The sequence below is a fragment of the Xiphophorus maculatus genome, chromosome 22 (assembly GCF_002775205.1).
Source record: "Xiphophorus maculatus strain JP 163 A chromosome 22, X_maculatus-5.0-male, whole genome shotgun sequence".
Taxonomy (NCBI): Eukaryota; Metazoa; Chordata; class Actinopteri; order Cyprinodontiformes; family Poeciliidae; genus Xiphophorus; species Xiphophorus maculatus.
In genome coordinates this window covers 22,518,900-22,542,825 of record NC_036464.1, presented here as the reverse complement: position 1 = coordinate 22,542,825, position 23,926 = coordinate 22,518,900, and the positions used below count along the sequence as shown (strand labels likewise).

The following is a 23,926-nucleotide window of genomic DNA, read 5'->3' as shown; positions in this document are numbered from 1 at the left end:
AATGACCAAACACATGGAAATAAATTCACATGTAAACTCCAGGGTCAATCTAAAATCTTCTAATATGAAAGTCCTGGGCTGCAGAGTATTAATTGGAGAGGTTGGTAAGACGTCATGGTTACAGTTTACCACAAGCCATGTGCTCCCACTTATTTTCATCATGTGACACCAAAACTAAACTTTTTTCGCTTATGTAACCTCATGTGGGGGGGGGGGGGAAACTATCACTGCGCATCATGGTAAGCAGCACACCATGTCCACTGTGAAACATGGCGGTGGCAGCATCATGTCATATGTCAAGACGCATGACTGGGGCAGAAGGGTCACCTTTGAGCCAGAGCTTCAAAACTGTGGTTAGCATCTAGGAACATAAAATGAGGAATCTGTGGCGAGAATTGAAAGTCACTGCTCGCACATTCTCCAAATATTCTTTGCAAAGAGGAATTGGCAACCGTAACAGTTGAGAAACAGGGACTTTCAACTGCAGCAAAATGCAACTGAGTGTTGACTCAGGGGGCCTGAACACTTTCAGATTTTATTTGGAAAGGAAAAAAAAACACACATCCTAGATTTTCATTGTGAGATTATAAAGCGATCACATTAAATCCTAGTATACCTAGGATAAATTTGATACATTTTAATCCTAATACCACCAAATATACACGTTTTGGTGGTAATATGACAAAATATAAACATCTTTAAGAGGCTTGGCTAGTTCTAGAAGGCCCCTGCAAATATCATTTTTAGTCAAATTGTGCAGTCGCAATAACTAGTCTGATGATTGAGCAGAAGAGAAGGTAAACAAAGAGCAGGTGATCTCTAATTCTCCTCAAATCATTGCATAATGCATCTTGTGTAATCCATTGCATAAAATCAAACAAGACTGTGTTTGATTGGCATCTTTAACAGATTAGTAAATTATGAAACACACACACACAAAAAACAAGTGCAATTATGCAAAGTACATAAGTGGTCAGCAGCTGATTTGCATTTCAATCATCAATCTGCTGGTTCTGTTTTTGATGACCTGTTCAGCTCCCCTCACTGTCCTGTGCAGGGCCCGATTGCCATTGAACTTAATGCTGGGATGCGGCAGGTGGACTTCTTTTCCTCCATGGTTCAGCAGAATGTGTTGGCAGAGCGTTGCGTTACCACCACATCCATCATTCTTCCGACACTAAAAGCTTAATTCAACCTTCAGCTGGCACTTCTCAAGGCCGCAGCGATAACCGCCTCTCTTTTTTGTCCCACACACTCCTGTGTAAATCATCCTCACTAACAACCAGACACGCCTCCTTATGTCCAATGACATAGCGACACAGTCTACGAGTGTATGATGAACAAACGTCTCCCTCTCCACTTCTGATCTTCTTACCCTCTATCCATTCAACCGGCCGAAGACAAGGAGCTTTTTGTACAGAACGGGGAATCACAGGACTCACATGCTTCAGTAAGGAGAAACTGAGAGATTGCAGCAGATGATAGACTTCCTCAGAAGAGAAGAAGACTGGCGAGGAACGGGCTGAAGTCAGATTTGGGGCTGGACAAGGTACCTCAGAACCGCGCGAACCGAGCTGGACTGGGCTAAAAAGGACTACCTGAAGATGGAGAATGACGGAACAGAAGCCGAGGAGAAGGTTGAAGATCTGCCCGAAGGTAGAAACTTGTATAAACACGTCAGTCGCAATTTCTCACAACCCAGGTTGGCTATACATATAATTGAATCGTCATGGCTTCAAATAATGGACTCTTCAGGCCATGAAGCTTAATACGCTAGAAAAGAAGTCCTCTGACTTCTTTCGTGCCAAGTTTCATTAGATTATCTCGCTTTTCAAATTAGAAAGTTGAAATAATGTAAAGTAATAAAAAAAAAAAAGTCTTTCGGATGAGACCTAAACTGACCAGCCAAAAGCTGTAAAATGTGTTTAGGATTTATAGACACTACTTATATTTGAGAGTTGCTACAATACACAAGATTTTATTCAGATATTAAGTATTTCTTAAATCTTGCTTTGAGAGTTATCTGACATGTAATTTTTGTTTCCAGGGTGTGAAGTTGTTGCTATTCTTTGGTAAAATATTTCTCCATTTAGCAAGCAATGACAACTCAGAGTGTCCAATCACAAAGCTGCAAAAAGATACATCTACTTATTTCCATAGTTTGGATTTTCAATCCGCCCTATGACAGACTGGCAACCTGTCCAGGGTCACCCCGCCTCTCACCCGAAACGTTAGCTGGAGATAAACACCAGGACCCCTCCGGACCCCACTAGGGACAAGAGTGTAAAGAAAATGGATGGATTTTAAGTCCAGTGCATTAAAGGCAAATTTAAAACATATAAAATATTTTCTTGTGTTGTTGGAGATAAGAGGATGTGAGACAATATTCTATTTTTTTTCTTCATAATTGAAACAAAACAAACTTATTATGAGAATTTGCAGTTTGTAAGAAAAACAAGACAATACAGCAAACTTGTAGGCTTTTTTTGTCCAACATGGCGGAAACTTTATGCAATCACTGTCGGATTTTGAATGCAAGGCACAAATATGAAACATAAACAACGTGGATCCTTTGGAAAGGTTCCAATTCAAGTGAACAGGAGCCCAGAACTGAAGAAGATGCAGATACGTTATGCAAACTGGGTCAGCTTTTCATATCACCAAGAGGTCAATTTGCTTGACTGTTTTTTGTGCCTTATGGCCGTTTTGCATCTTCTGATTTAAAACATTTACGAATTATTGCAAGCTAAAGGATTCTGTTCTTTCTGTGGCATGTCTTAGCCATGTCTGCCGTTACCAAGCTCCTTCTTGCATCTTTCAAAAGCTGTTTTACAAGATTACGCGTATGAGAAAAACATTTTTGACATTTCCATATAAACATGAGCTTTTATTAGTTTGCTTGTTTTAACTTTACAAAAAGAAATTTGTGAATATAATGTTGAAAACTAAGATCAAAATGACCTTCACTGCAAGTTAAGGAGACTTATAAGCATTGGCATCTCACATACAGCTTTTGATAATTACCTTTTGCCAACAAACTTCACTTCCGGTTCACTTACTGCAGCAAATGGTGTCCCTCAGGTATGTGTCATTGGAACACTTCATTTCATTATTACAGTAATGTTTACTCATTTTTCCATTTAAATGCTGATGATAATGTTATTTAGAGTTCGCTATGTGCAGTAGGCCTGGTTCTCACTCAGCTGCATGTGGCTTGTAATGTTCAATTAAATTGCATTGGTATAAAACTTGTTTTAAACTCTCAGGAATCAAATCTCATTAGATTAGAAAACTAAGCTAATTAACTTGACACCATTTACAGATTTCCTTCTTAGTGCCTGTACAGACTTTAGAAAACAAAAACATTTAAATTCACTGTGTCTCATAGACATTGACATGAAAAAGAAGAGTTTTGCTGAGGATTTTTAAAAGACTTACGGGAAGAGCAATCTGCCTTTAGATGTTTTGCTTAACTTATTTGAGCACAAAAGCTGAAAACGTATGTGTGTGCTACGATTGTTGTTGTAACTGATCTTTAGTTCATTTGCATCCCTGTCCAGGACACTTTAAAAAACTGATCTTTTAAATCTCTGCAACATTTAAAAAACACAGCTCCTTTCAAATAAAATCACATGTTCCTGCGTACTGGATCACCAAGAACATGTTTTTTTTTAGATATTTATTTGAAATCCCCGGGTTGTTTCAGGACAGTGGCACGATGCGACATCTTGATGCCAATTTTCCGCAGCTGAAGCTGAAGTGAAGCACACGACCCCGAGTTGCCACAGGAAATTTGACACGCCGCGTTCCCACAGACAGAAAGGCTCTATTGTTGAACACTTGATACGCTTTCTTTAGCTCGCTCAGAGACATGCAGTATGTTGTGCCAGCGGGCTTAGCCAATTATGCATGATGAAATATGTGTCATGCGTATTTGAGATGACCCTCTGCAGTTTTGACAGTAGCCCCAAACTGTGCTGTGGCATTTTAGGCGACAAACGGCAGCATTGTGCGGCGATCCGTCCAAAAATGCTTTGCATTTGCACATAAAATCCATTACTTTTTGATTTAGTTGGAAGTCGCAGGCTCGTCGTTGACAATTACATTTCTTGGAAGTAAGAAAAATGCTTTTGACTAATAAGTGGCATATTAAAAAAACATCAAGAATATACTTGTGCTCTAACAGTCAGGGATCTAGACTCCTTTCCCATGACTGGTGAAGCGAACTATCTCAACTTTTGTGGGATAAAATATCCATCATGGTCTAGCAGGGGCGGAGCTTCGGGGGGGTGCGGCGGACCCCCCACTGGGGGCGTAGAGGGGCCCGGATGGGAGGCAGAATATGATTCCAGGGATCCAAGCCTTTACCACGTCTGAAGAGAGCTGGAGAAAGCGGGCCATCTCCTGTTGAACATGGTGTATGTAGGATTATATAGAATGGTGCCCCAGTAGATTATATAGTAGGCTGCCCCAGTCATTATTGGTTCATGGCTGCTAAAAAAACTTTACAATACCGAAGCTATCCGCGGTTCTGAACTGATTTGAATTTGTGTTGTTCCATCATTAGTGACCAGCAGCCTGATGCTTCTGTTGTTCTCTTGGTTTGCTGTACTTCATGTCAGATGGATTTCAGAATGACACAGTCGCTCTCTGTGGTGGTGAAACTTGTAAGATCCGCTGTTGTGGGCACGTCTGTTGTAAAGTTAAATTATCATGAGCTTTATTATTTGGGTATAAAGGGCCCGGTCATTAGCCCCGCCCCCCTCCCCCCAGCCCGACTCTGACTTGTTCTGCAAGTGGGTCTAGACCAGGGGTCTCAAACTCCAGTCCTCGAGGGCTGCAGTCCTGCAAGTTTTAGATGTGCCTCTGCTGCACCACACCTGAATAGAATAATTAGGTCATTAAGGCTCTGGAAAACTGATCTACACAAGGAGGAGGAAATTAAGCCATTTTTATTCCAGTGTTTTGTACCTGTGGCACATCTAAAAACTGCAGGACTGCGGCCCTCGAGGCCTGGAGTTTGAGACCCCTGGTCTAGGGTAAGCAATTTTACCCCATTAAAATCCATAATATGTTGGTCTGCTTTAATAAGCGATACATTTGCTGTATTGCGGTTGATAAATGTGTGGAATTGACCAACAATCAGTTAATTGATTGTTTAAAGACGATATCAATGTGATTTGGCCTGTGATCTCAGAAGGTTGGTGCTTCATGGAGCACTGAGCTGCTTGCACAGGCACTAACAGAGTAATACGTTGCTTAAATCAAAACAGTACTCTTTATCAGAAAGTGATAACTGTGGACTTTGAGGGAAATGTACTTTAAAGTTATTCTCATGCTTAGAAATCCATTTAAAAGATGTCATAAGTGTCTTATTATCTACTATTCAAGTGATTCTGAGTCTGCTATTTTCATCAGCTGCCTAATAATAAGTGAATCTATTCGCTGAGGCCATAATGTGATTTCAGATGTTATATTTTTTTTGCCAGAATGTAGAAAATAAGATCCTGGGTTCACATTAAGTGTATTATTAATTCTGATCCTGATGGGTGTCAATAGAATTTTATTAAACACCTCCAATTCTTGGTATTTTGCTGCTGATTTGCATAATTTTCCTTCTTGCAGATACAACAGAAGGTGTGGAGGAACGTCCCCGGGAGATTTCTAAGGTAAATAAGTAAAAAAAAAAATAGTTGTGTCACAAGTCAGAAGAGAGTCAGGTATTTCTTTAAAGCTTACCGTAGCCTCAGGTTACTTTAAAATAATCACTTACTGTGTTTTATCTAGTAGAGAAGGTTCGAAATCTGTTCAAGTAAACCTTCGTTACATTCCTACTTTTGTCGACTGAGGATCTTCTGACAGGAAACAATTGAGAGCATCAGAGGTGACCATCGGTACACCCAAAGCACACATTTTTGTCACAAGTTGCAAAAAAAAGTCAATCTGTTGCCATTCTTGCCCTGTGGCTCCGAGGTTGGAAACAGTAGTAACGTTATTGGATAGCTGAACTGTTTTGTTTTTTTTCTTCTAAAAACCGAAGGCCAATAAAATTCTGCCGTTTTTAAGATACCACGACATAATTTTTAAAGAAAACACAATCTATGCTGGTGTTTCTTATCATAAATGAATATAAAACCGTTAATCTATGACTTAGCCACCAACCACGAAGTGGGGGAAAAGAAAACTTTGTTACCTTTGCATTACAGTGGAAGGAACAATGAATTGAAGCCTACTGGTTAGTGTTTATGGGTGCTGCCAATATAGAGAAACTAAACTTTATGTTAGCCAAAGACAAAAACACAAACAGAGACATAAGGAGAACTTCCTGAAAACTCATCCGATCCTCAGCCTCCAGGTACTGGGATGTTAAAGATCAGTGTCAGCTCTCAGAAGGAAGAACCAAAGGCGAGCAGGACAGACGCTCTATTGAGCCTCCTGCCTGATGCCTTTCACATGACTGAGAGCAAGAACAACACAGAGATGGAAAGATAGAAGGAGGGAAGGAAAGAGAGCTGCCTGGCCCACATAATGTTCCCATGAGCTGATTCACTTATCCCCATCAAATAAATTCAATCAGTGACACATGAGAAAACTAAGAATGAAACCACAGGAGAAGACCCAAGTGGACAGAGGCTGGTGCTGATATAGGATAAGCGTAGGAAACGTTGGCTTTAAATGAAGGAAGGCTGTTCATACTTAAAGTCCTTCACTGGAAAGACTGAATGAGAACAGATAAAACCTGAATGACCCGTAGACTCCAGAGGGAAACTCCACGAAACTCTAGCAAACACAGTTACTCGGTTACAGAGGTTGTGAATTGTGAAATAAACAGAGGGGAAAAAAAACCAAACTGTTTTTTCTCAAAGAAATCAAAAACACTAAGAATGTACTTTACAAAATAGAACCATAAAATCTAAACAACTCGTCATCAAATCAAAAAGCTTTTTCAAATCACTGGGACCAGTGGCGGTCCTTGCATAAACGCCGCCATCGGGCAGCCTCCGCTTTGGCCGCCCCTTGTACACACACAATTTCTAAAGTAACGGAGATGTCAGGAACTAACACCACTGATTTCAAATATATTGATAAAAATAAATCAATAAAAACTAGGAACTCACATTTCTCACTGATAGTAAACATGTTTCACAAACTGTTGTAAAGAATCTGTCAAGAAGGTAGAATAATTTCTGGGCTATTTTCAATTCCTGGTCAAGCTATAGCCGCTCTCAAATGTGTAAACATAAGATATCAGGTCTTTAATTGAATTAACCTTCAAGTGTAGTGCTTTCAATCAGACACCAACTTCCATGGTATCAACTCATGAGGTGCTCACAGGTGTTAAAAGTCAGTCCTTAAAGTGAAACTAACCCCCCCTGTGAAAGCTAAGCCCCTCCCATGGCAAATTTGGAAGAATCTCAGCAAAGTGGGCGGAGCCAAGAGACATTCAGAGGCCGAGTTAAGTGTGAGGAAGAGTGGAAGGGATGTGGTCAGGAAGAAAGAAACACTGTTGCTTCCTTTATACTTTGTCACTATGTTTAGAAAACCTTCTATTTTCCCTGCCTGGTGGCTCGCCCCCAGACTGTGACGCTCTGAGCAGAAGGCCACACTATCTACATCACCAAAGGCAGTGTAGGTGATGTAGGTAGGTGTGCATAAAAACACTGTGCACTTTTATGCACAATGCTTGAAAAAAAGTGTTTCTTTATATTCACTGAAATGTTGTTGGTTAGTACAGTTTAATCACAGAATAAGAACTTTTCCGTCATTTATACACACAGACACTTGATTTAATTACTAATCGTTACTACTATTGCTTGTTTTACGGTGACTCTTCCTTTAAACTGATACTGGGAAGATGACGTTAGCCTTTCTCCATGTGATCCAGGTGCAGGGCCTGCTGGTGGAGCTGCGCGAGGGGCTCCGCGCGGCCGTGGCCGAGCTGGCCGATCTGCGTCAGAGGGACCACGTTTTGGAGGAGAAGCTCCAAGCACATCAGACTGAAGTGGATGATAAGATAATGGGCCTCAAGAACTCGCTCAACACATTTAAGGTGCAAGACTGAGTAAAACAGAAACGTGTGCAGGTTCTATTTTTGGAGCCGCAGACAGGATTCTGTAACATGATTTAGAGCACGAACTGAAAACTAATTCAGTTCAGGGTGAAAATGATTGCCGCTGTAGATTCAAACGGCGGGAATGTGTGTCTGAAACTCGAACAAAGTTTAAAACCATCCCACAGTCAAACGAGGGGTCGAGTGGGCCCTCCGTATTTCACCCGGTACGCGTTCCCAGCGCGTGCGTCTTTGTATCTACAGAAAACATAATTAGTCAACCGTGCCAGTCCCATTTCTACCTGACATCTGTTCACAGGAGGAGCTGAATGTGGCATTGTTCCACATTAGAGATATGTCCAACAGACAAAGGGAGGCGCAGAGGAGGATGGAGCTGCTGCAGATCGAAAGCAACAAGGATATAATCCCCCTTCCACACAGGTAAGGGTGCAACAACGCAGTGTACCTCCTGATTCATGTGGAGATCATTTTCCTGTCATCCTTTCATCTAAACCTGACCTTTTACGCTTATGCTGACCTACAGGTCCAGCAGCAGGAAGAGCTCCAGGTCAGACGTGCTGGCATTGTCCGGGGAGGAGCACATCTGCACACCCAGCCAATCAGAGCTCAGCGTTTATCAGAGCTTTTCCCCGACTCTGCCTCAGGGCGAGTCGCCGCAGAGGAGCAACACATCTACACAAAGCGAGTCTGTTTGCCTGGGCAAAAGTTCATCCATGCTTGGTAGTGTTGACCCTCAAGCTTTCTGACAGAATGAGTGTTTGAAACTGGGTCAAACAAATTGTCAAAAAAAGCAACATATATTTTTTAAAAAGTACTGATGTATATTGATAAATATGACCAGACAAAGTTGTAAAACATTACTGAACACATTACAACACATTACTGAACTTCAGCTTCGAGTTGATTCAAGATTTGTAAAATTTGAGGTAGAGGTTTTGTACCCAAATGTTCAAATTATTACACTTTTTTTTTTTTTTTAATCTGGAAATATGGGCTTGGAAAAGTGCAGAGTTTCTTGAAGAACCCTGAAGTAGTTCTTAAAATTACTTAGTTGGTGGAAAAATCCCTTTTTTTTCTATGTCAGGTATAACTGGAATATAATTTTTAGAGTTAGGTTACTTAACAAACAGAAAAAACTGTAATGGTCTGGAACTGGAGCTATAATGACTGAAAGAACTGTCAAAAAATAAAAAATCACCCAACAAAAGCCTGGAGAAATACTGAGATAAAGTCTGGCTCCTTTACAGCAAGCCATAAAGACACGAGGGAGGTATTTTGCATAGATATGTATATTTTCCTTTTACTCATGCTCACGTTTACATGTCACAGCCGCCACTTGTGACCAGGAGGCTCAGCAGCAGCAGCAGAAATCTCCGTCATGGGGAGACAAGACGAACAACAGAGACCAGATGGAAATCTCCAACAATCAGACTGAAAACAGTAAGAAAAATCTCTGTAAAACGTCTACAAACTATTATTAATCACCAACAAGTTAGCCTGTCATAAGCAGTGCCCTCATGTTCTGAGGGCAAAAAGAAAATAAATAAAAAGCTGTAGGTGAAATCACCTATTCCTGTTTTAAGATCTTTCTTCTGCTTTTACATACAAATGGGGAAACAAAGTGTTTTCCACAGAAGAAGAACACAAGAAATGGTCGTTTAAAAACCATGAATAATAATGAATAAACACTCAATAAAGTTAAAACTAAAGCCAATAGCTTTTAGCTTTCCATTTAAAAGCGTTTACCTAAAACTAAATGTAAAAAAATGCCAAAAAAAAATAACCATGTCCGATAAAATCTGAAGGTTACAGTTAAATATTTAAAGTGAAACTCAACAAAGGCATATAAATAAATAATAGCAATAATAGCAATTGAAATAATAATAACTAAAATAATAATGGAACAATTTTATAAATTGGTAATGTGTACAATTAATGACTAAATAATGAACTCAAAAGCTAGTGATAAACTAAATAATCATCTAAAAACCGAGCTGAATTGTTTGTAACTAATATCAATGTAAAAGTATAAAGTACCTGTGTCATAAATTCCAAACTTAATGAAAGTTGCTGCTGCTGCTGCTGTTGTGTCATTTCTAAATCAGTTTTTTTATTATTATTATTTAGATGGGGAGATTCTTTCAAATGATCTCACCATGTATTTGGTATTTTTAGACTTCCTTCTGTCGTGTTGGGAATCTTGAGTAGCAGCACTCTGAAACGGAACAAGTCCTCGAGGTTACAGAGTAAATGTGGCTGTAGTTACATTTTGTGTTTTTATACGTACAGATAAGCGACAGCGGGCCGCGCTGGAGCTGCTGGAGTCGGAGAGAGTCTACGTGTCCCATCTGTCTCTGCTACTGAAGGCCAACATCTCCTTCAACGGAGCCGAAGCCCCGACTATGAAGGACAAACGGTAGCCCACTCCTCTAAAAAACAAAGAAAAAAAAAAGAATCATTTAATGTTAACGGGAGGGACACTTACCGAATAAAGAGGAATGGATCGAACATTTAACAAGATAAAAGCCGGGTTTTGTTGAGAGAAGCTTCACATTCCCAAACTGGCCCTCTGAGCTAATTTGAAGGCTTACGGTGATGGAACAACAGGAAATAGATAAATCAAATAAGAGAAGGTCATAAACACTACCGAGACAGTGCTTGTTATTGTAATTGCTGCAGCACACACGTGCTACCAATGAGGAGAAGACCCAAATGAAATGCAGCCGCCGCTGGACTCGGACAAATTGTGTTTAAAAATGGCTGCTTTCGCTTTAACCTGCTGAACACGTTGCCGTTTGTCGCGCGAGCCGCCGAAAAGACAGCTTGTTCCCGCCTTGGCCTATAAGGGCCTCCTGGACGCCGATGTCTGGTCCACGCCAGATTTTCTAAATGACTTTAACCTCACTTATTTCTGAATGGTCACATTTGAAGGAAACTGTTACTCTTTGAAATATTCCCCCCTGTTTTTCCCCTCTGCTTGCAGTCCTTTCCCCAGCTCCTTGAGGTTTTTGATCCAGCAGCACCTGGAGCTCCTTCACACTCTGCAGGAGCGCGTGCTCAGGTGTCAGTGGCAAGGCATCATGGGAGATGTGTTCATGAGGCTCACTAGCAAAGAGGTAAGCACGGAGTTAGACTCTACAGAATAATGTGGGAAAACATTATTATGCACAGCAGATTTTCTCAACATTTTAAGAGAAGTCTGACCTGATGTGTGTTGTTTTGGTAGATATTATAGAGCCACGCAAAAGGCTTTACTGACTGATTTTCCTCATTTTGTCACGTTACAACAAGCAACAATGTATTTCACTGGAATATTTTGTGATGGACCAACGTAAATCAGCGTCGTCTGTAATTGTGAAGTGGGGGGAGGGGGGGGGGGGGGGGGGGGGGGGGAATGTAAAAATGTTTTACAAATAAGCTTTCTCAAATAATATTTGCTACTTAGTAACTTTTTAACCAAACCGCCAAATCCAGAACTGTAATTTTAATCTCCTAATATGTAGCTTTAGAAATAAAAAAAAAAAAAAGTCATAATGAAATAAGTTCAAATTTAAAGCGATCTGATGATCTTAAAGGTGTGGCATGCCTTTGTGTTCAGTCTCAGAACAGCTGCTGGTCTGTAGGGGTGTGTCGCCGTCATCTTTGAAAATCTACAGATAGAACGGTTCTCTGACTCCCAGTTGAATTTGTTTCATTACTTTGAATAATCCATTTGTATGCTTGAACATGCTTTGGTCTCAGCAGCTCCTCTAGTGTTTTTGTTCCTCTCAACTACATCTCTGATTAATTGTCATTCGTGGCTTACGCACACTCCTCACTTTTGATGATTTTCCTGTTGTTGATCACCTGGATTGGCAGAAATAATTAAGGCTTCTCCTGGTAACATTATTGTTTATCAGAACATTTATAACAAGTCTTATAAATGTGATGGAAAACCGCAATTTCTAGCAGTTTACAACCAAACGTGTGGCTGAAGGGAGTAAAAAATCACATGAGTTGAACAAATGAAAAGATTTTCTCCGCTCAGAGTGATTTCCTGGACTTCTACGTCTCCTATCTGAAAGAGCTTCCCGATTGTCTGTCCGTTGTCACCATGCTGGCGTCCAGCTCCATGAAGTCCGCTGCTTTTGTGGATGTAAGATTAAGAAAAAAAAAAAAAAACAATTTCAAACACCTTCGAGTGCTTCTATAGCGATTGAATTATGTAAAACACTAACTTGTTTTCCTCTTGACCTGGTTGGCCGTTTCCTGCCACCGCCAGCGTGACGTTCTGGGCGATGAATCCAGACCTTCGCTTTACACCCTGCTCCTCCAGCCGGTCCAGAGGATCCCAGAATACCTGCTGCTGTTACAGGTGGGATCTACAATGTTAGTTCATTTTAGTTAAATTAGTCTTATATTAAAAAATGCAGAAAATTGTCTCATTTCAATTTAGGTACATTCATATACATTCATGAAGTGGGAAAAAAAAGATCCAAAATTATGGAAAATTGATTGGGGTTTTTTTCTCACAAAAACTAGCTTAACATTTTTTTGGGGAAAATAATCTTTACTACTTTAGGTAGAGCCATATGCTCAATAAAAATACACCGTGTTACAAATTATTATGCAAATTGGATTTAAGTGTCATAAAGATCATATTTCTTGTTGTGTTATTAAATTTATAGATTGTATTGTGTGTCAGGGCTCTTTGAATCGCTATAATTTATTTCAGAGAGCTGGTTGATTAGTTTGTCTGGTGAGCTCAATTAAAGGAAATCTACTTAAGAAGGATGTTCCACATTATTAAGCAGGCCACAGGTTTCAAGTAACATGGGAAAGAGAAAAGAATCTCTCTGCTGACGAAAATCATCAGATAGTGTAGTGCCGTATGACAAGGTATGAAAACATTAGATATTTAAGAAAAACTGAAGCGTCATTGTACTGTGAAGAGATTTGTGGCTGATTCAGAACAAAGATGGGTTTGTACAGATAAAGGCAAAATGAGAAAGATTTCTGTTAGACAAATTCATCGAATTAAGAGAGCAGCTGTTAAAATGCCCTTACAAAGCGGCAAACAGGTATTTGAAGCTGCTGGAGCCTCTGGAGCCTTAAGGTGGAGGATCCTCCAGAGGCTTGTGGTGCATGAAGCCTCTATTGGGCCTCTAACCAGAGCTCACAAGCAGAAACGGTCACAGTGGGTCCAGCCGTACATGAAGATTAATTTTCAAACAGACTCGTTCACTGACTGCTGTGCAACTGGTCCAGATGGATGCAGTAGTGGATTGGTGGTGGATGGCCATCACGTCCCAACACGGCTGTGACGTCAGCAAGGAGGTGGTGGAGTCATGCTTTGGGCTGAAATCATGGGGAGAGAATCATTGGTCGGCCCCGTCAGAGTCCCTGAAGGTGTGAAAATGACCTCAGCAGCTCTGGGAAGGTTTTCTGACATCCTGCAAAGAAATTCAAGCAGAAACTTTCCACAAACTCACAAGTTCAATGGATGCAGGAATTGTGCTGTGATATCAAAGAAGGGCTCCTATGTTAACATGTAACTCTGTCTGTTAAGATGCTTTTGATTGAAATAGCTTTTGATTTTAGTACATGTGACCACTTAATGACCGTTTGCAGTTCTTTATAATCCTTAAAATGTTGAGAAAATCTGCTGTGCATAATAATTTGGAACAGTGCATTTTGAGTTTTTTATTTTTGAAAAAAAAATACTGTTCTCATGGGGAGCTTTGATCAGTAAAATTTGATTTATATTGTAATAGTTCATGACTTAAATTATACTGACCATCATTTGCACTGACCATTTAAGAAAATCTGAGAAAATATCACTTGCATAATAATTTGGAACACGGTGTAATGTGACACACAGTTCCATTTTTCCTAGAGACGCTTCAAAATGGGTATGACAAGATGTCATTTCAATAATACTGATACATGCAGCTCTTCATGTATCAGTGGCTCCTCCAAAAATTGCATGTGAGGCAATAGTTAAGTTTAAACAAACTGGAACTGTACCAAAAGTGACAGCCCGTATATTTCCTGCCAACATGCAAGAATGTTGCAGGACACAAATAAAATCTCCTTGGCTCGCAGCACGAGATCTGCAGCTAAGACTCACTGTCAAAAAGGGAAACATGCAAAAATCCACTGCAAGTTTGACTGGAACTCGGTGCTCTGGTCTGACTAAAGGTGAGTTAAAAAGGATCTTTGAATAAAAATCTGGTCACTGATGTCAGAGAGTGGAAAACGGGTCCTCAAACGTTTTAACAGGAACTTGGTCAAATCAAAATAAAGCCAGTATTTTTTGGCAAAGGGGATTTAATGAAAGGATGGGGGGAAAAAATCATTTTAAGGAATTTTTACACATGTACACAGTTTGTTTTCTTAACGCACATAATTAATATGCATCTTTCACTTGACCTTATTACCTAACTATTATATCCACTGCAACATAACAGAAATAAACTAAACTAAATCTTTTAAATGTGTGTTTTCATCATTTGGTTCAGACTGAATTTTCCCTTTGCATGTTTGAATGATTAAAATGTTTATGTATATTTATATATATATATATATATATATATATATATATATATATATATATATATATGTATTTGTAGGGCCTGCTCAGACAGACAGATGCAGATCACCCAGATTACTACCTGCTGCTGGTCTGCATCCAGCAGTTCAGGTCCTTCACTGCGCAGCACCACCACCTCCTCCAGCACAACCAGGAGCTTCTGCTGCTCAACCGCAAGGAGGTGCAGAGGTCAGAGCAAACGCCCGGCACAAAGCATCGACACAGCCAATGGAAGATAAAGGATATGGCTCCCCACCCAGGGCGCCACAGCCACATGTGGTGGGGTAATCAGTCAGCTGAACTCCAGACAAGTTTCTTTTTACAAAAAAAAAAAAAAAAAAAAAAACGTACGACAGTACACCACAGCTGAAACATTAATCTGATGCTGGTATTTAATTTACAGTGCTAAATCACCATCAGTATTGTTATTATTATTATTAGTAATCTGAACTGCATTTTATCTAAAAAATCACATTTTAAAATGTAAAATACTTGATTTGTTTAAATCTGAAATGGGTTTTGGACATAAAACACAAATGATCTTAAATACAGTTCTGCATTTGTGTTGCCTTTTATTCTATTTGTGAAAAAAAAAAACAAAAAAAAAACAATAATAATAATAATAATAATAATAAAAAAGTATTTTCAAGACTCGTCGAGATAGAGCAAAAACAGAAACCCCTAATTGTGTTGTACCGTTTGTGGTATGTTGCATGGCTGGCGCTTTCCAGCCGTGCAACATACTTTTATTTATATTTTTACTTGCTTATTTTTGTGTTGCTTGCACAAAATAATTTCCCTGTAGGGATCAATGCAGTAATCTCGAATCTTAAATCCATCCATCATCCACCCATGTATGGGTGAGAAGGAGGGACTCGCACAATTTATACAAGAACACCGGCACTGCCAGGTGAATACATTGAATTTATTCCCATTTAAATCGGTTTGTCCAGTTTGCTCTGCTCCACCAGCAGGTCCAACATGAAGCAGCTGTTAAAGACAGTGGAGGGAGGGATTCAAACTAACATTAGTTCACCTTATCCTGGCAGTAATGCAATACTGTGAGTGTTTTCAACTGCTTTGTTTTTCATTCTTATATGATGATAACAGATTACAAGCATGCTGCCCATTCCAGATCTCTGGGTAATCCTTCAAGCAAAATTTAATGACCTTTTCCCTTCAACAGGGAACATGCTAACATGGTGAAGCGCCGGAAGCAGTGTCTCCTGGAGCAGATCCAGTCCCACCGCTTCCAGGACTGGGATCACAGTCAAGATCCACAGGGTCGCTGCTATAACGCAGAGTGGCCGTCCCAGGTGCCGTTCTTCAGTCACAATCTGGACTCACGGAATCCAAAACAAACGGGTATGTGGTCGAAAGAGCTGCTGGCTGTTGTGTCAGGTCCACTTAGTCTGCCTTCTGTTAAGCAAGATGAAATAAACTGAGAGAAGTTGATGTCCGGTCAAATATGTTTTCTATGTCTCACATAGCTTTCCCGTCCACGTTCATGCTGACTATCTACCAAAAATATATCTGAGCACTATCAAGTTTGACTAACGGCCAACATAGTGGCAAAAGTCAGTGACACCACCAGTGATTAAACTTGTTTAATTTAATTTAAGAAATTAACTTAAAATAAACCAAACACATTGCCCACAATGGAGAAATTCAATAACAGATGCGATATAAATCTTTACCCTCAGAAAGGCTTGCCAAGCCATTTCAAAAACCTTGAGAATCCACTGATCCACAGTAAAACCCATTATCAAGGAATAGAGAAAATATAGGACAGCAGTGAATTTGTGTCATTTGGAGACTTGGGTGAAGTGTTTCTCGCTTCCGGTCCTCGGGGGACTACTGCCCTACATATTTTAGATGTGTCTCTAATGTAGAACATCTGATTCAAATGATTGCATGATCTCTTCTGCAGAAGTTTGTTGCTCACCCACTTGTTCAAGTAATGCGTGTGGCGGTAGGGATGCAGCTGAAACTTGCTGGTCAGCGGTTCCTGAGGACTAAAATTGAGAAACACTGCAGTAGAGTAACTCTCCAGAATGCCTTTGCAGTCTAGTAAGCTGATTGACCAATATTTGGCCTCTAGGTCTTGGCAGTATCCCAGAAACTGAGATGTCTGAGAGATCATGTCAGCACAATCAGGTGCCCACCAGACCGGCTGAATTTCGTCAGGTTCAGCCCGGCTCGGCTCTGGCCGATGCCCTCGGGGAGTTCCTCCTTCCTCCCGACCCTCCAGGGATGGAGAGTCTCTATGACGAAGATGGGGTCTCCCTTCACGACACATCTCTGTTCGATCACTGTTCATCGGCGTCCTCAGACTCCTCCATCGACATCGCCTTTGTGAAGTGCCCCAAAGTCCCCCAGGGATCTCATCATGCGGTGGCAATCAATGTGCCGACAAACCGAGATGTCTTTGGCAATGGAGGAAGCCCAGGTAATGGTTACAGCAAACTGCCAAACCGGGGTTGTGTGTCACCAGACGAAGCTGTGACAAGACGCAATCTCCATCGACCACTTCAAGCCAGCCAGCGTAAGAGTAAGGTGAGCGCACCTAAGTAGATAGATTTTTCAGTCAACATTGCACATGCCCATAAATAAACGTTTGCTTCTTCTTTGCTGTAAAGTCACTGAATGGCCTGCAGATGGAGAACACAGTGAGTGGTCTGGATGTGGGACCACTTTCAGACCACCTCCTGAGAGTGGGACTGGGCAGCCACGCCAAGCTGGAGCGTCAGGGCAGTAAGGGCAGTAAATGTTCCACCCCGTCGCATAAAGTCCACAGTCCCCTGGGGAACACGGACAAACAGAGTCCAGATCTTCACGGACTGCTCAACATTGTGGGTATCACAAGAAATATAAGTGAGCAAATTCAAGTGCAGTCAGGTGTGATTTTTGATATGAATGAAATTACTTTCTATCTAGGGTGGCAAAACCCTGGGCAGGCAAGAGAAGGGGGGGGGGGCAATATTGCCCCATTCACCCCTCCAAATCAGAGTGGCCTCAGGTGTATATGCAACTAGCATCCAGTTTTACAAACAATTGTAAAAGAAGTGGTTGCTCTCAGGAAATCACAGAATTGACAGAATTGAATGACAGTAAGTCAGCCACAAAGCGGTAGACCATAATGTCACAGACCAGGGTTACTGGATGTTGTAGGCATCACAAGCAGAAATCGCCCTTACTTTCCACAGTCATTAGCTGTAGTGCTAATGAGCAAACTTCATGTGACCTTCAGGTTTGCTCAAGAACAGTAGATGGCTTCATGGAATGGGATTCCAGGTCATGAACTCAGATGCTTTAGTTCCAGTGAAAAGACTTCTTAATGCTTAAACTCACAAAGAGCTTTCGGACAATTCGTGGATTATCCCTTCTTATTTCAACCAGAACAGAAGGTGAAGTCCACAAAGAGGTTCAAATCCATGTCTCAAATCCAGAGTCCTAACCTCTCAGTCCAACATCGTCTTTAAGACCAATTAGAGCAGAGACAGAGAGGAAGGACTTCTCAACCAACATCAGTGCGTCTGGGATAGTCAAAATTCCCCAAAACATCCTCCTAAACCTTGTGGAAAGCAAACGCTGTCAGCAATGTAATCTGTCATTTGCACCCAAAATGAATGTTCTGTTGCTTATTTGTATATTAGGTCAATAGGAATTGGCTCCACCTAGTGTTAAATAAAGAAAACATTTCTGTACCGCTAGTTGCAGATGGTGCCAATATTCCGTGCCATTTTGGTGTCTTCTAAGGATTGTGGACTGTAATGGTTAAGAAGCTTATGTCTCTTTAATGGTGGGTGAATATTTCTGCACTGAACACAAGATTCTTTTAAACAACAATTTAAGATTTGTGAAAACTTAGTTACAATTGTGCAAAAAATAGAAAAGGTCACTTTTTGAGGTTTTCTTGGGACTAAGACCACCTCCAATTGAGACAAGCATGAAGCACACCATACTTCAATTGTTTAAACCTGAACTGAACTTTTCCACACAGATCATATAGGCTTTAGAACCCAACAACATTACTGGTGTTTTTCACATTACCGTGTGTAAATAACCTAAATATAGGATCATAATGGTATTAAAAGCCTTTTTTTGAAGGGGCTTCATTAGGCAGGGGGGCGTTTGGTTTGTTGTAGGGCAACAGAAGAAGCTACCCAGGTAACAACTGCTACTGTATGCTAAAGACAAATTGACATTTTGACATCAATGGTGGTTAAAAGGGGAAAAATAGAATCAGTTTTTATCTTCCTGTGTCTTTTTATGAGTGAATAAACTGAATAAATCCTCGTTTTTAACCTGAGCAGGACTCGGGCATCCAGTCATGGGCTGACGAGTCAAAGTGGAGGAGCACAACAGAGGAAAATAATCACACCCCCTTCAGCGAGAGGAGTCGCAAGGACAAGGGAGGCTTCAGGAGCTCGTTCAAGAAACTCTTCAAAAAGAAGTAGGCACGGTTATTTACCGCTGATGTACTCTTGTACTGTGTGAGCTTTAAAAGGGCAAAACAAATATTAGAAAAGATGTCAAGACAGGACGAATAATGTCGGTGAAAGTATAAATAAATATTGTGCCATCATGAGCACCTGATAGAAGATATTTTCTTAAGCTTTTTTTGTTGTTGTTTTCCAAACAGGGCTGCTGATGAGAAGAAGGAGAAGGGAGGAGAAAAGACACCAGAGAATCAAAACGGTGAACATGAAACGTCGATGAAAACTCCCAAACTGGTTCACCTGGAGATAAACCGTGGCACAGCTGTATAACTTGTGCTTAGTGGGTATTTTCCTGCTTTGTATAAACATTGTATGAGCTACACAACGACCTTTCGCAAATTGAAACCTGTGTTTTGTTTTCTTCTGTCCTACCCCCAAACCTTCAAACTGAAGGAAAGCACTAGTTCAAATACCAGTGATATTTTTTTTTAATTTAAACCACAAAATGTTAAATTCAGCCGTTTTCAGTTCTTTGCAACATTGAAGATTGATTTAATAGCATCAAAATGATGAGTTGTAATTTTGTTTTCAGTCAGCTCGCGCTTTCATCCCATGATTGTAATCAATTACAATTTTCTTTTGTTGCTTTTCTTTTTGTCCAACTAATCCATTCATGCCAGTTTCAGCCTTTTAATCAGTAGGTTTTTTTTAAACTCAAACTATAAATTCCAGACATGACTCCTCTGTTCATCTTAGTTACGATATATCCAGAATTGCTGCAATATACTCAGGAAATATTAACAGCTACAATGTTTATGTTTGTAAGGGCTTACTGTGCTTATTTAAATGTTCTTGTGTTTTTCCTGCACTAAATTTATCTTGAGAGAGAAATATACTCAATAAAAGTTCTCACTGGCTATTTTTCTGGCGATCAGCAGATCGTTGAATTATTGTAACACTAAAAGACGCCAACATCTATTAGCACGTTGCAACCTGAAACTGTTCAAATTCACAGTACCACACAGATGTTTTCATAATCGTTGAACTTTTGCCTACTTTGTTTTATTATAACCATAAACGTTGATGTATTTTAGAAGGATTTAATGTAGTATACCAGTGCTAAGTCGTGCGCGAGTGTGAAGTGAAACAAAAAATCTTCTCAAAAGTGTGGGCAACTTTATCCCTGATCACACATCGTTGCGTTCAAAGTTTTAAAACACACAAATACTTTTGCAGTATTTTAAGGCAGCGCAAATGAACAAATCACAAGACAGCTGGAGGCTTCAGTTCCTTCTTTTTAATGTGTTAACCTGTCATCTCATAAATCTGTTACACTTCTGAAACAAAATATAGGCAATTATACAGTATGTAAAACAAACCCATTTTTATTTTACACTATTTACACTTTATAACGTTTTGCATTGCATTATGAAAACAAAACAGAGGAGACGTCACCTGCTGTGGGTTTTTTTTTTTTTTTTTTTGCTCAACATCGGGAAGGAGACGAGGATCAAACGGAGTTTGGGGGAAAAACTTGAAATACTTAACACTGATCAGCTAATGAGCAGCAGGCAGGTGACGCTTCCAACTAACGAAATCCCAACGCGGTGATGTTTATGCCACTTAGATCTTCTTTCATCCAGAAAATTCACACATCTGGTACCCAAAACATCTTAAAACAGATTAATTCTACAGGATACTTGACTCGGGTTGAGCAGAGGCTGTTTGAAGACTTCGTCTGGTTTCAGCATTTTTAGGATCCCATATGAGAGGGAGGAAGTTGGGGAAACGGCATAATGCAATCGAACATGAACTCTTGATGGACATTTTCCCATGCCTGGTACGGTTAAAAGTCAGGAAAAGGAAAAAGAAACGACATGAAGCAACCGAAACAGTTTGGTCAAGAAAATCCACAAGCGTTTCTAAAAAAAAAAAGAAAAAAAAAAAATCAGGTGCACCGAAATAAATTCAAACAAAAAAATAATAATAATTATGAGACAATATGTAGGTGCTGTGAGCTATTTGAGAATTTAAAGAGATTTAGACATGATTTGTTCAACACAAACCAGCTGAGATTGGACTTTTTATTTCTTCTGAAATCTAAGATAAATCACGAGGTAGACTATCTAAATATGGCCACAAGGTTTAAGAACATGTTTAAGTGATATATTAAAAAAATATATATATATATACATATCTCGTCTGACATAAAAGAAATCCCAATGTTACTGAATGATTTTTTTATTGTTTGTTTTTTTTTTATGTATGGTTTTAAGTGTAAAATGAACTTTGTAAATTAAACTGAGGCTTAAACTTAGATTTAGAATAAGTTTGGCTTCCATCTCTTCAATGAGTGTCTCCAGTTTATGCATTTTCAGAATAAAAGATAACTGTGAAAATAAGAAGCTCTCCAAATATTGTGATTAAATGGAACTTGGGGAAAGTTTCCTTTAATAAACAAACCCCATATGTCAAGGCAAATACAGATTATTTTCTCTTATTTTGGGGGCTTTTACTTTTTTATAGGATTTTAGAATCATCTACTTGCTTAACTTCTAGCTTTTTCAAATATATTTTGTCTGCTACTAGAAAAAGACAATCTTTACTCTGTAGTTGTTATTTCTAACCATATCCGTATGTAGTTGCGGGCACAGATGACGTCTGCCCAGAATTTCTCCTCCCAAAGCTTGAAACAGCAAGTTTCATCGGCTATGAGAAACAGTGAGCCTCCCAAACACACCAGCAGGGGGCAGCAAAGGACTTCCAGCTGCTTTGTCGAGGCAGGAAGTGGTTTATTGGCTAAACGAAGGGGTTTTTACGTCTCGTCATGCGTGCCTCTCTTTGGAAATAGAGATGAGGATTAGAATTTCACAAAGCTAAACATTTTACAACATTTTGAAATGTCTAGGGATGGAGTTGAAAACATGGCGCTCCTTTAGTTTCCATAGAACATCGATAACAGTTTCTCGGAACCAGAAATATCTTCAACAGACTAGTATTTTTTTTAAGCAAGGAAAAGTTTTAAAAACGTCTTTCTTCAGCCAGCTGACGGTCAGCGTGAAAAAATAACATGTCCATGGTAACAAGTACAATAGCAATCGTACTTGTGACCAGCCCATGCCTATGGGTGAATACACATCTGAAGCGACGTCAATTTACGTGCGTTTATCGGAAGTCATGAGGTACGTCGGGGGAAAAAATAGAGTGGACTTCAGCTGTGGGTAGTTTTTTTTTTTTTTTTTTATCAGAAACCTCGATGCTACTGACGAGAACAGATCGGAAAAGAGTGCTTGGGCGTGACGGTGTGGGCTGGTCGATATCAAAAAGGAGGGGCGTATTTCGTTGTCGGTGATGCGAGTCGCCTTTCACCAGATCAACTAACAAAAGTTATTTCTGTGTAAATTATTAATTTATTGGGTTGTATTTATTTGTTGCTGCTCCTTCACAGCGACCTCAGCCTGATAACCAGACCGGCACGCCACACACTTCCATGTTCATACTCTGCATCTACAGGCACACACTGTCCATACACACCCGGTCACACACTATCATGACATCACATTTGCTTATGAAACACATTTCGTCTTGTTGTGCAAATTTCAAATACCAGTGGTTCAATAAAATAAAAGGAAATAATAATAGCAATAACAAAAAGAACATAAAATAGGAGCAATATTTCTGAATAAAACGGCGTTAAAAACTGAAAGGGGGCAGAACTCCAAGTGATGAGGCAGGAAATGATGCATGCGGGATGAAAATGAGCATCCGCACCCTGCGTGTGTTCGTCGGGATATCTTTGCGGGGAAATGTCCGATTACTGAAGCCGTCCACCTGAAGAGAACCGAACCTCGCCACACGTTAAAAACAAAACAAACATTAAAAAAAACAAAACAAATAAGAAATTTGAGAATCTGGGACTCCTCTTCGTGTCTCCAAGGTTCGACAGAGCAGCTATTGACACACGTATATACACAACCAGACTTTTTCTTTTAGTGTTCGACTTTGCCATAACAAAAAAAAAAGTATTTACAAAGAATTAAATAAGGGTTTAATAAGCACTTGTGTGGTGTAGTGACGGGTACTGGGGTTTTATCGTTAGCGAAAGTGGCAAAAAAACTCAAAGGTTTTTAGTCTGGTCTCTTTTTTTGAATTTTTTTTTTTTTGGTCTTTAAAACAAACATTTTACGACAAATGAAGAAAGCCGTCCTTGTTAATAAAGTTACGCCATGCCACAATAAATAAAGGGACCGTTAAAACAAAAAACAAAAAAAATGGAGGAAAGACAAAAGGGGGTCAGGGGTGAATTTCTGGGGCATAACGGCCCTTCTATGAAGCTTCAGCACAGACAGCAGTAGTATTACAAGAAGAACTAGTGTAGCATTGGTGTGTATTCTGGATGTTTCTATACTCCATGTGCAGTCTTGCAGGGAAAGGTGGGAAGCTGCGTCTTCACGCCGAGTGTTTAGACTCTACTTTGACATAAACAAATCCAAGAGAAGTCCCTCCCCGAACTAACACCTTTCACATACACACACACACGGATGCAGTTTAAAAGGGTGCAAACATCTGCATTCACAAATTCTCCTAGTCTCCCGGTCACGTTACCAAGCAGGCGGGCGAAGGGGGTTAAGCTGCGGTGCTGGGATGAAAGTGACTACCGGCTCGTGTCATCGCTCCCTTGTCTGCGGTAGCGGTTGGGTGTTTAGACGGCGCTGCGGCGAAAGTGCGAGGGTCAGGGGGGGAAGGACTCAGTAGCTGTTCTCGTGGCCCGCCAGGATGTAGAGGTTGCTGTGGGCTGTGGGGTTGTCCGTCGGCCGGCTCTCCAACACCACCACCCTGAAA

The 23,926-nt window shown here is 40.2% G+C and overlaps 2 protein-coding genes across 10 annotated transcripts in view; one reads left to right on the top strand and one right to left on the bottom strand.

Annotated features, from left to right (window-relative positions):
* The first annotated feature begins 1,356 nt into the window (after positions 1-1,356).
* Positions 1,357-21,019, top strand: arhgef33 (Rho guanine nucleotide exchange factor 33). 3 transcript variants are annotated; one of them, XM_023327637.1, is made up of 17 exons: positions 1,357-1,656; positions 5,626-5,669; positions 7,886-8,050; positions 8,370-8,491; positions 8,595-8,791; positions 9,401-9,511; positions 10,361-10,487; positions 11,055-11,187; positions 12,099-12,206; positions 12,333-12,425; positions 14,683-14,831; positions 15,617-15,703; positions 15,829-16,007; positions 16,744-17,198; positions 17,282-17,494; positions 18,959-19,098; positions 19,288-21,019. In XM_023327637.1, exons 1-17 carry the CDS (start codon positions 1,605-1,607, stop codon positions 19,412-19,414), a joined length of 2,502 nt encoding a protein of 833 aa, XP_023183405.1. In that variant the 5' UTR covers positions 1,357-1,604; the 3' UTR covers positions 19,415-21,019. The 3 variants fall into 3 exon arrangements, with proteins under 3 accessions (XP_023183405.1, XP_023183404.1, XP_023183403.1); XM_023327636.1 differs by having other exon boundaries at positions 15,614-15,703; XM_023327635.1 differs by having other exon boundaries at positions 15,596-15,703.
* The window catches only part of map4k3 (mitogen-activated protein kinase kinase kinase kinase 3), a 51,684-nt gene continuing 48,307 nt past the window's right edge, over positions 20,550-23,926 (bottom strand). For all 7 annotated transcript variants that reach the window (XM_023327628.1, XM_023327629.1, XM_023327633.1 and 4 more), the window contains one exon: positions 20,550-23,920. In XM_023327628.1, coding sequence (XP_023183396.1) covers positions 23,833-23,920 — 88 coding nt within the window. In that variant the 3' untranslated portion in view covers positions 20,550-23,832. The remainder of the gene's footprint in view (positions 23,921-23,926) is intronic.

Coding starts and splice junctions, on each gene's coding strand:
- arhgef33 (XM_023327635.1), top strand. CDS start 1,605: ATGGAGAATGACGGAACAGAAGCCGAGGAGAAGGTTGAAGATCTGCCC. Junction 10,488..11,054: donor CCGACTATGAAGGACAAACG/GTAGCCCACTCC, acceptor CTCTGCTTGCAG/TCCTTTCCCCAGCTCCTTGA. Junction 11,188..12,098: donor TGAGGCTCACTAGCAAAGAG/GTAAGCACGGAG, acceptor TTCTCCGCTCAG/AGTGATTTCCTGGACTTCTA.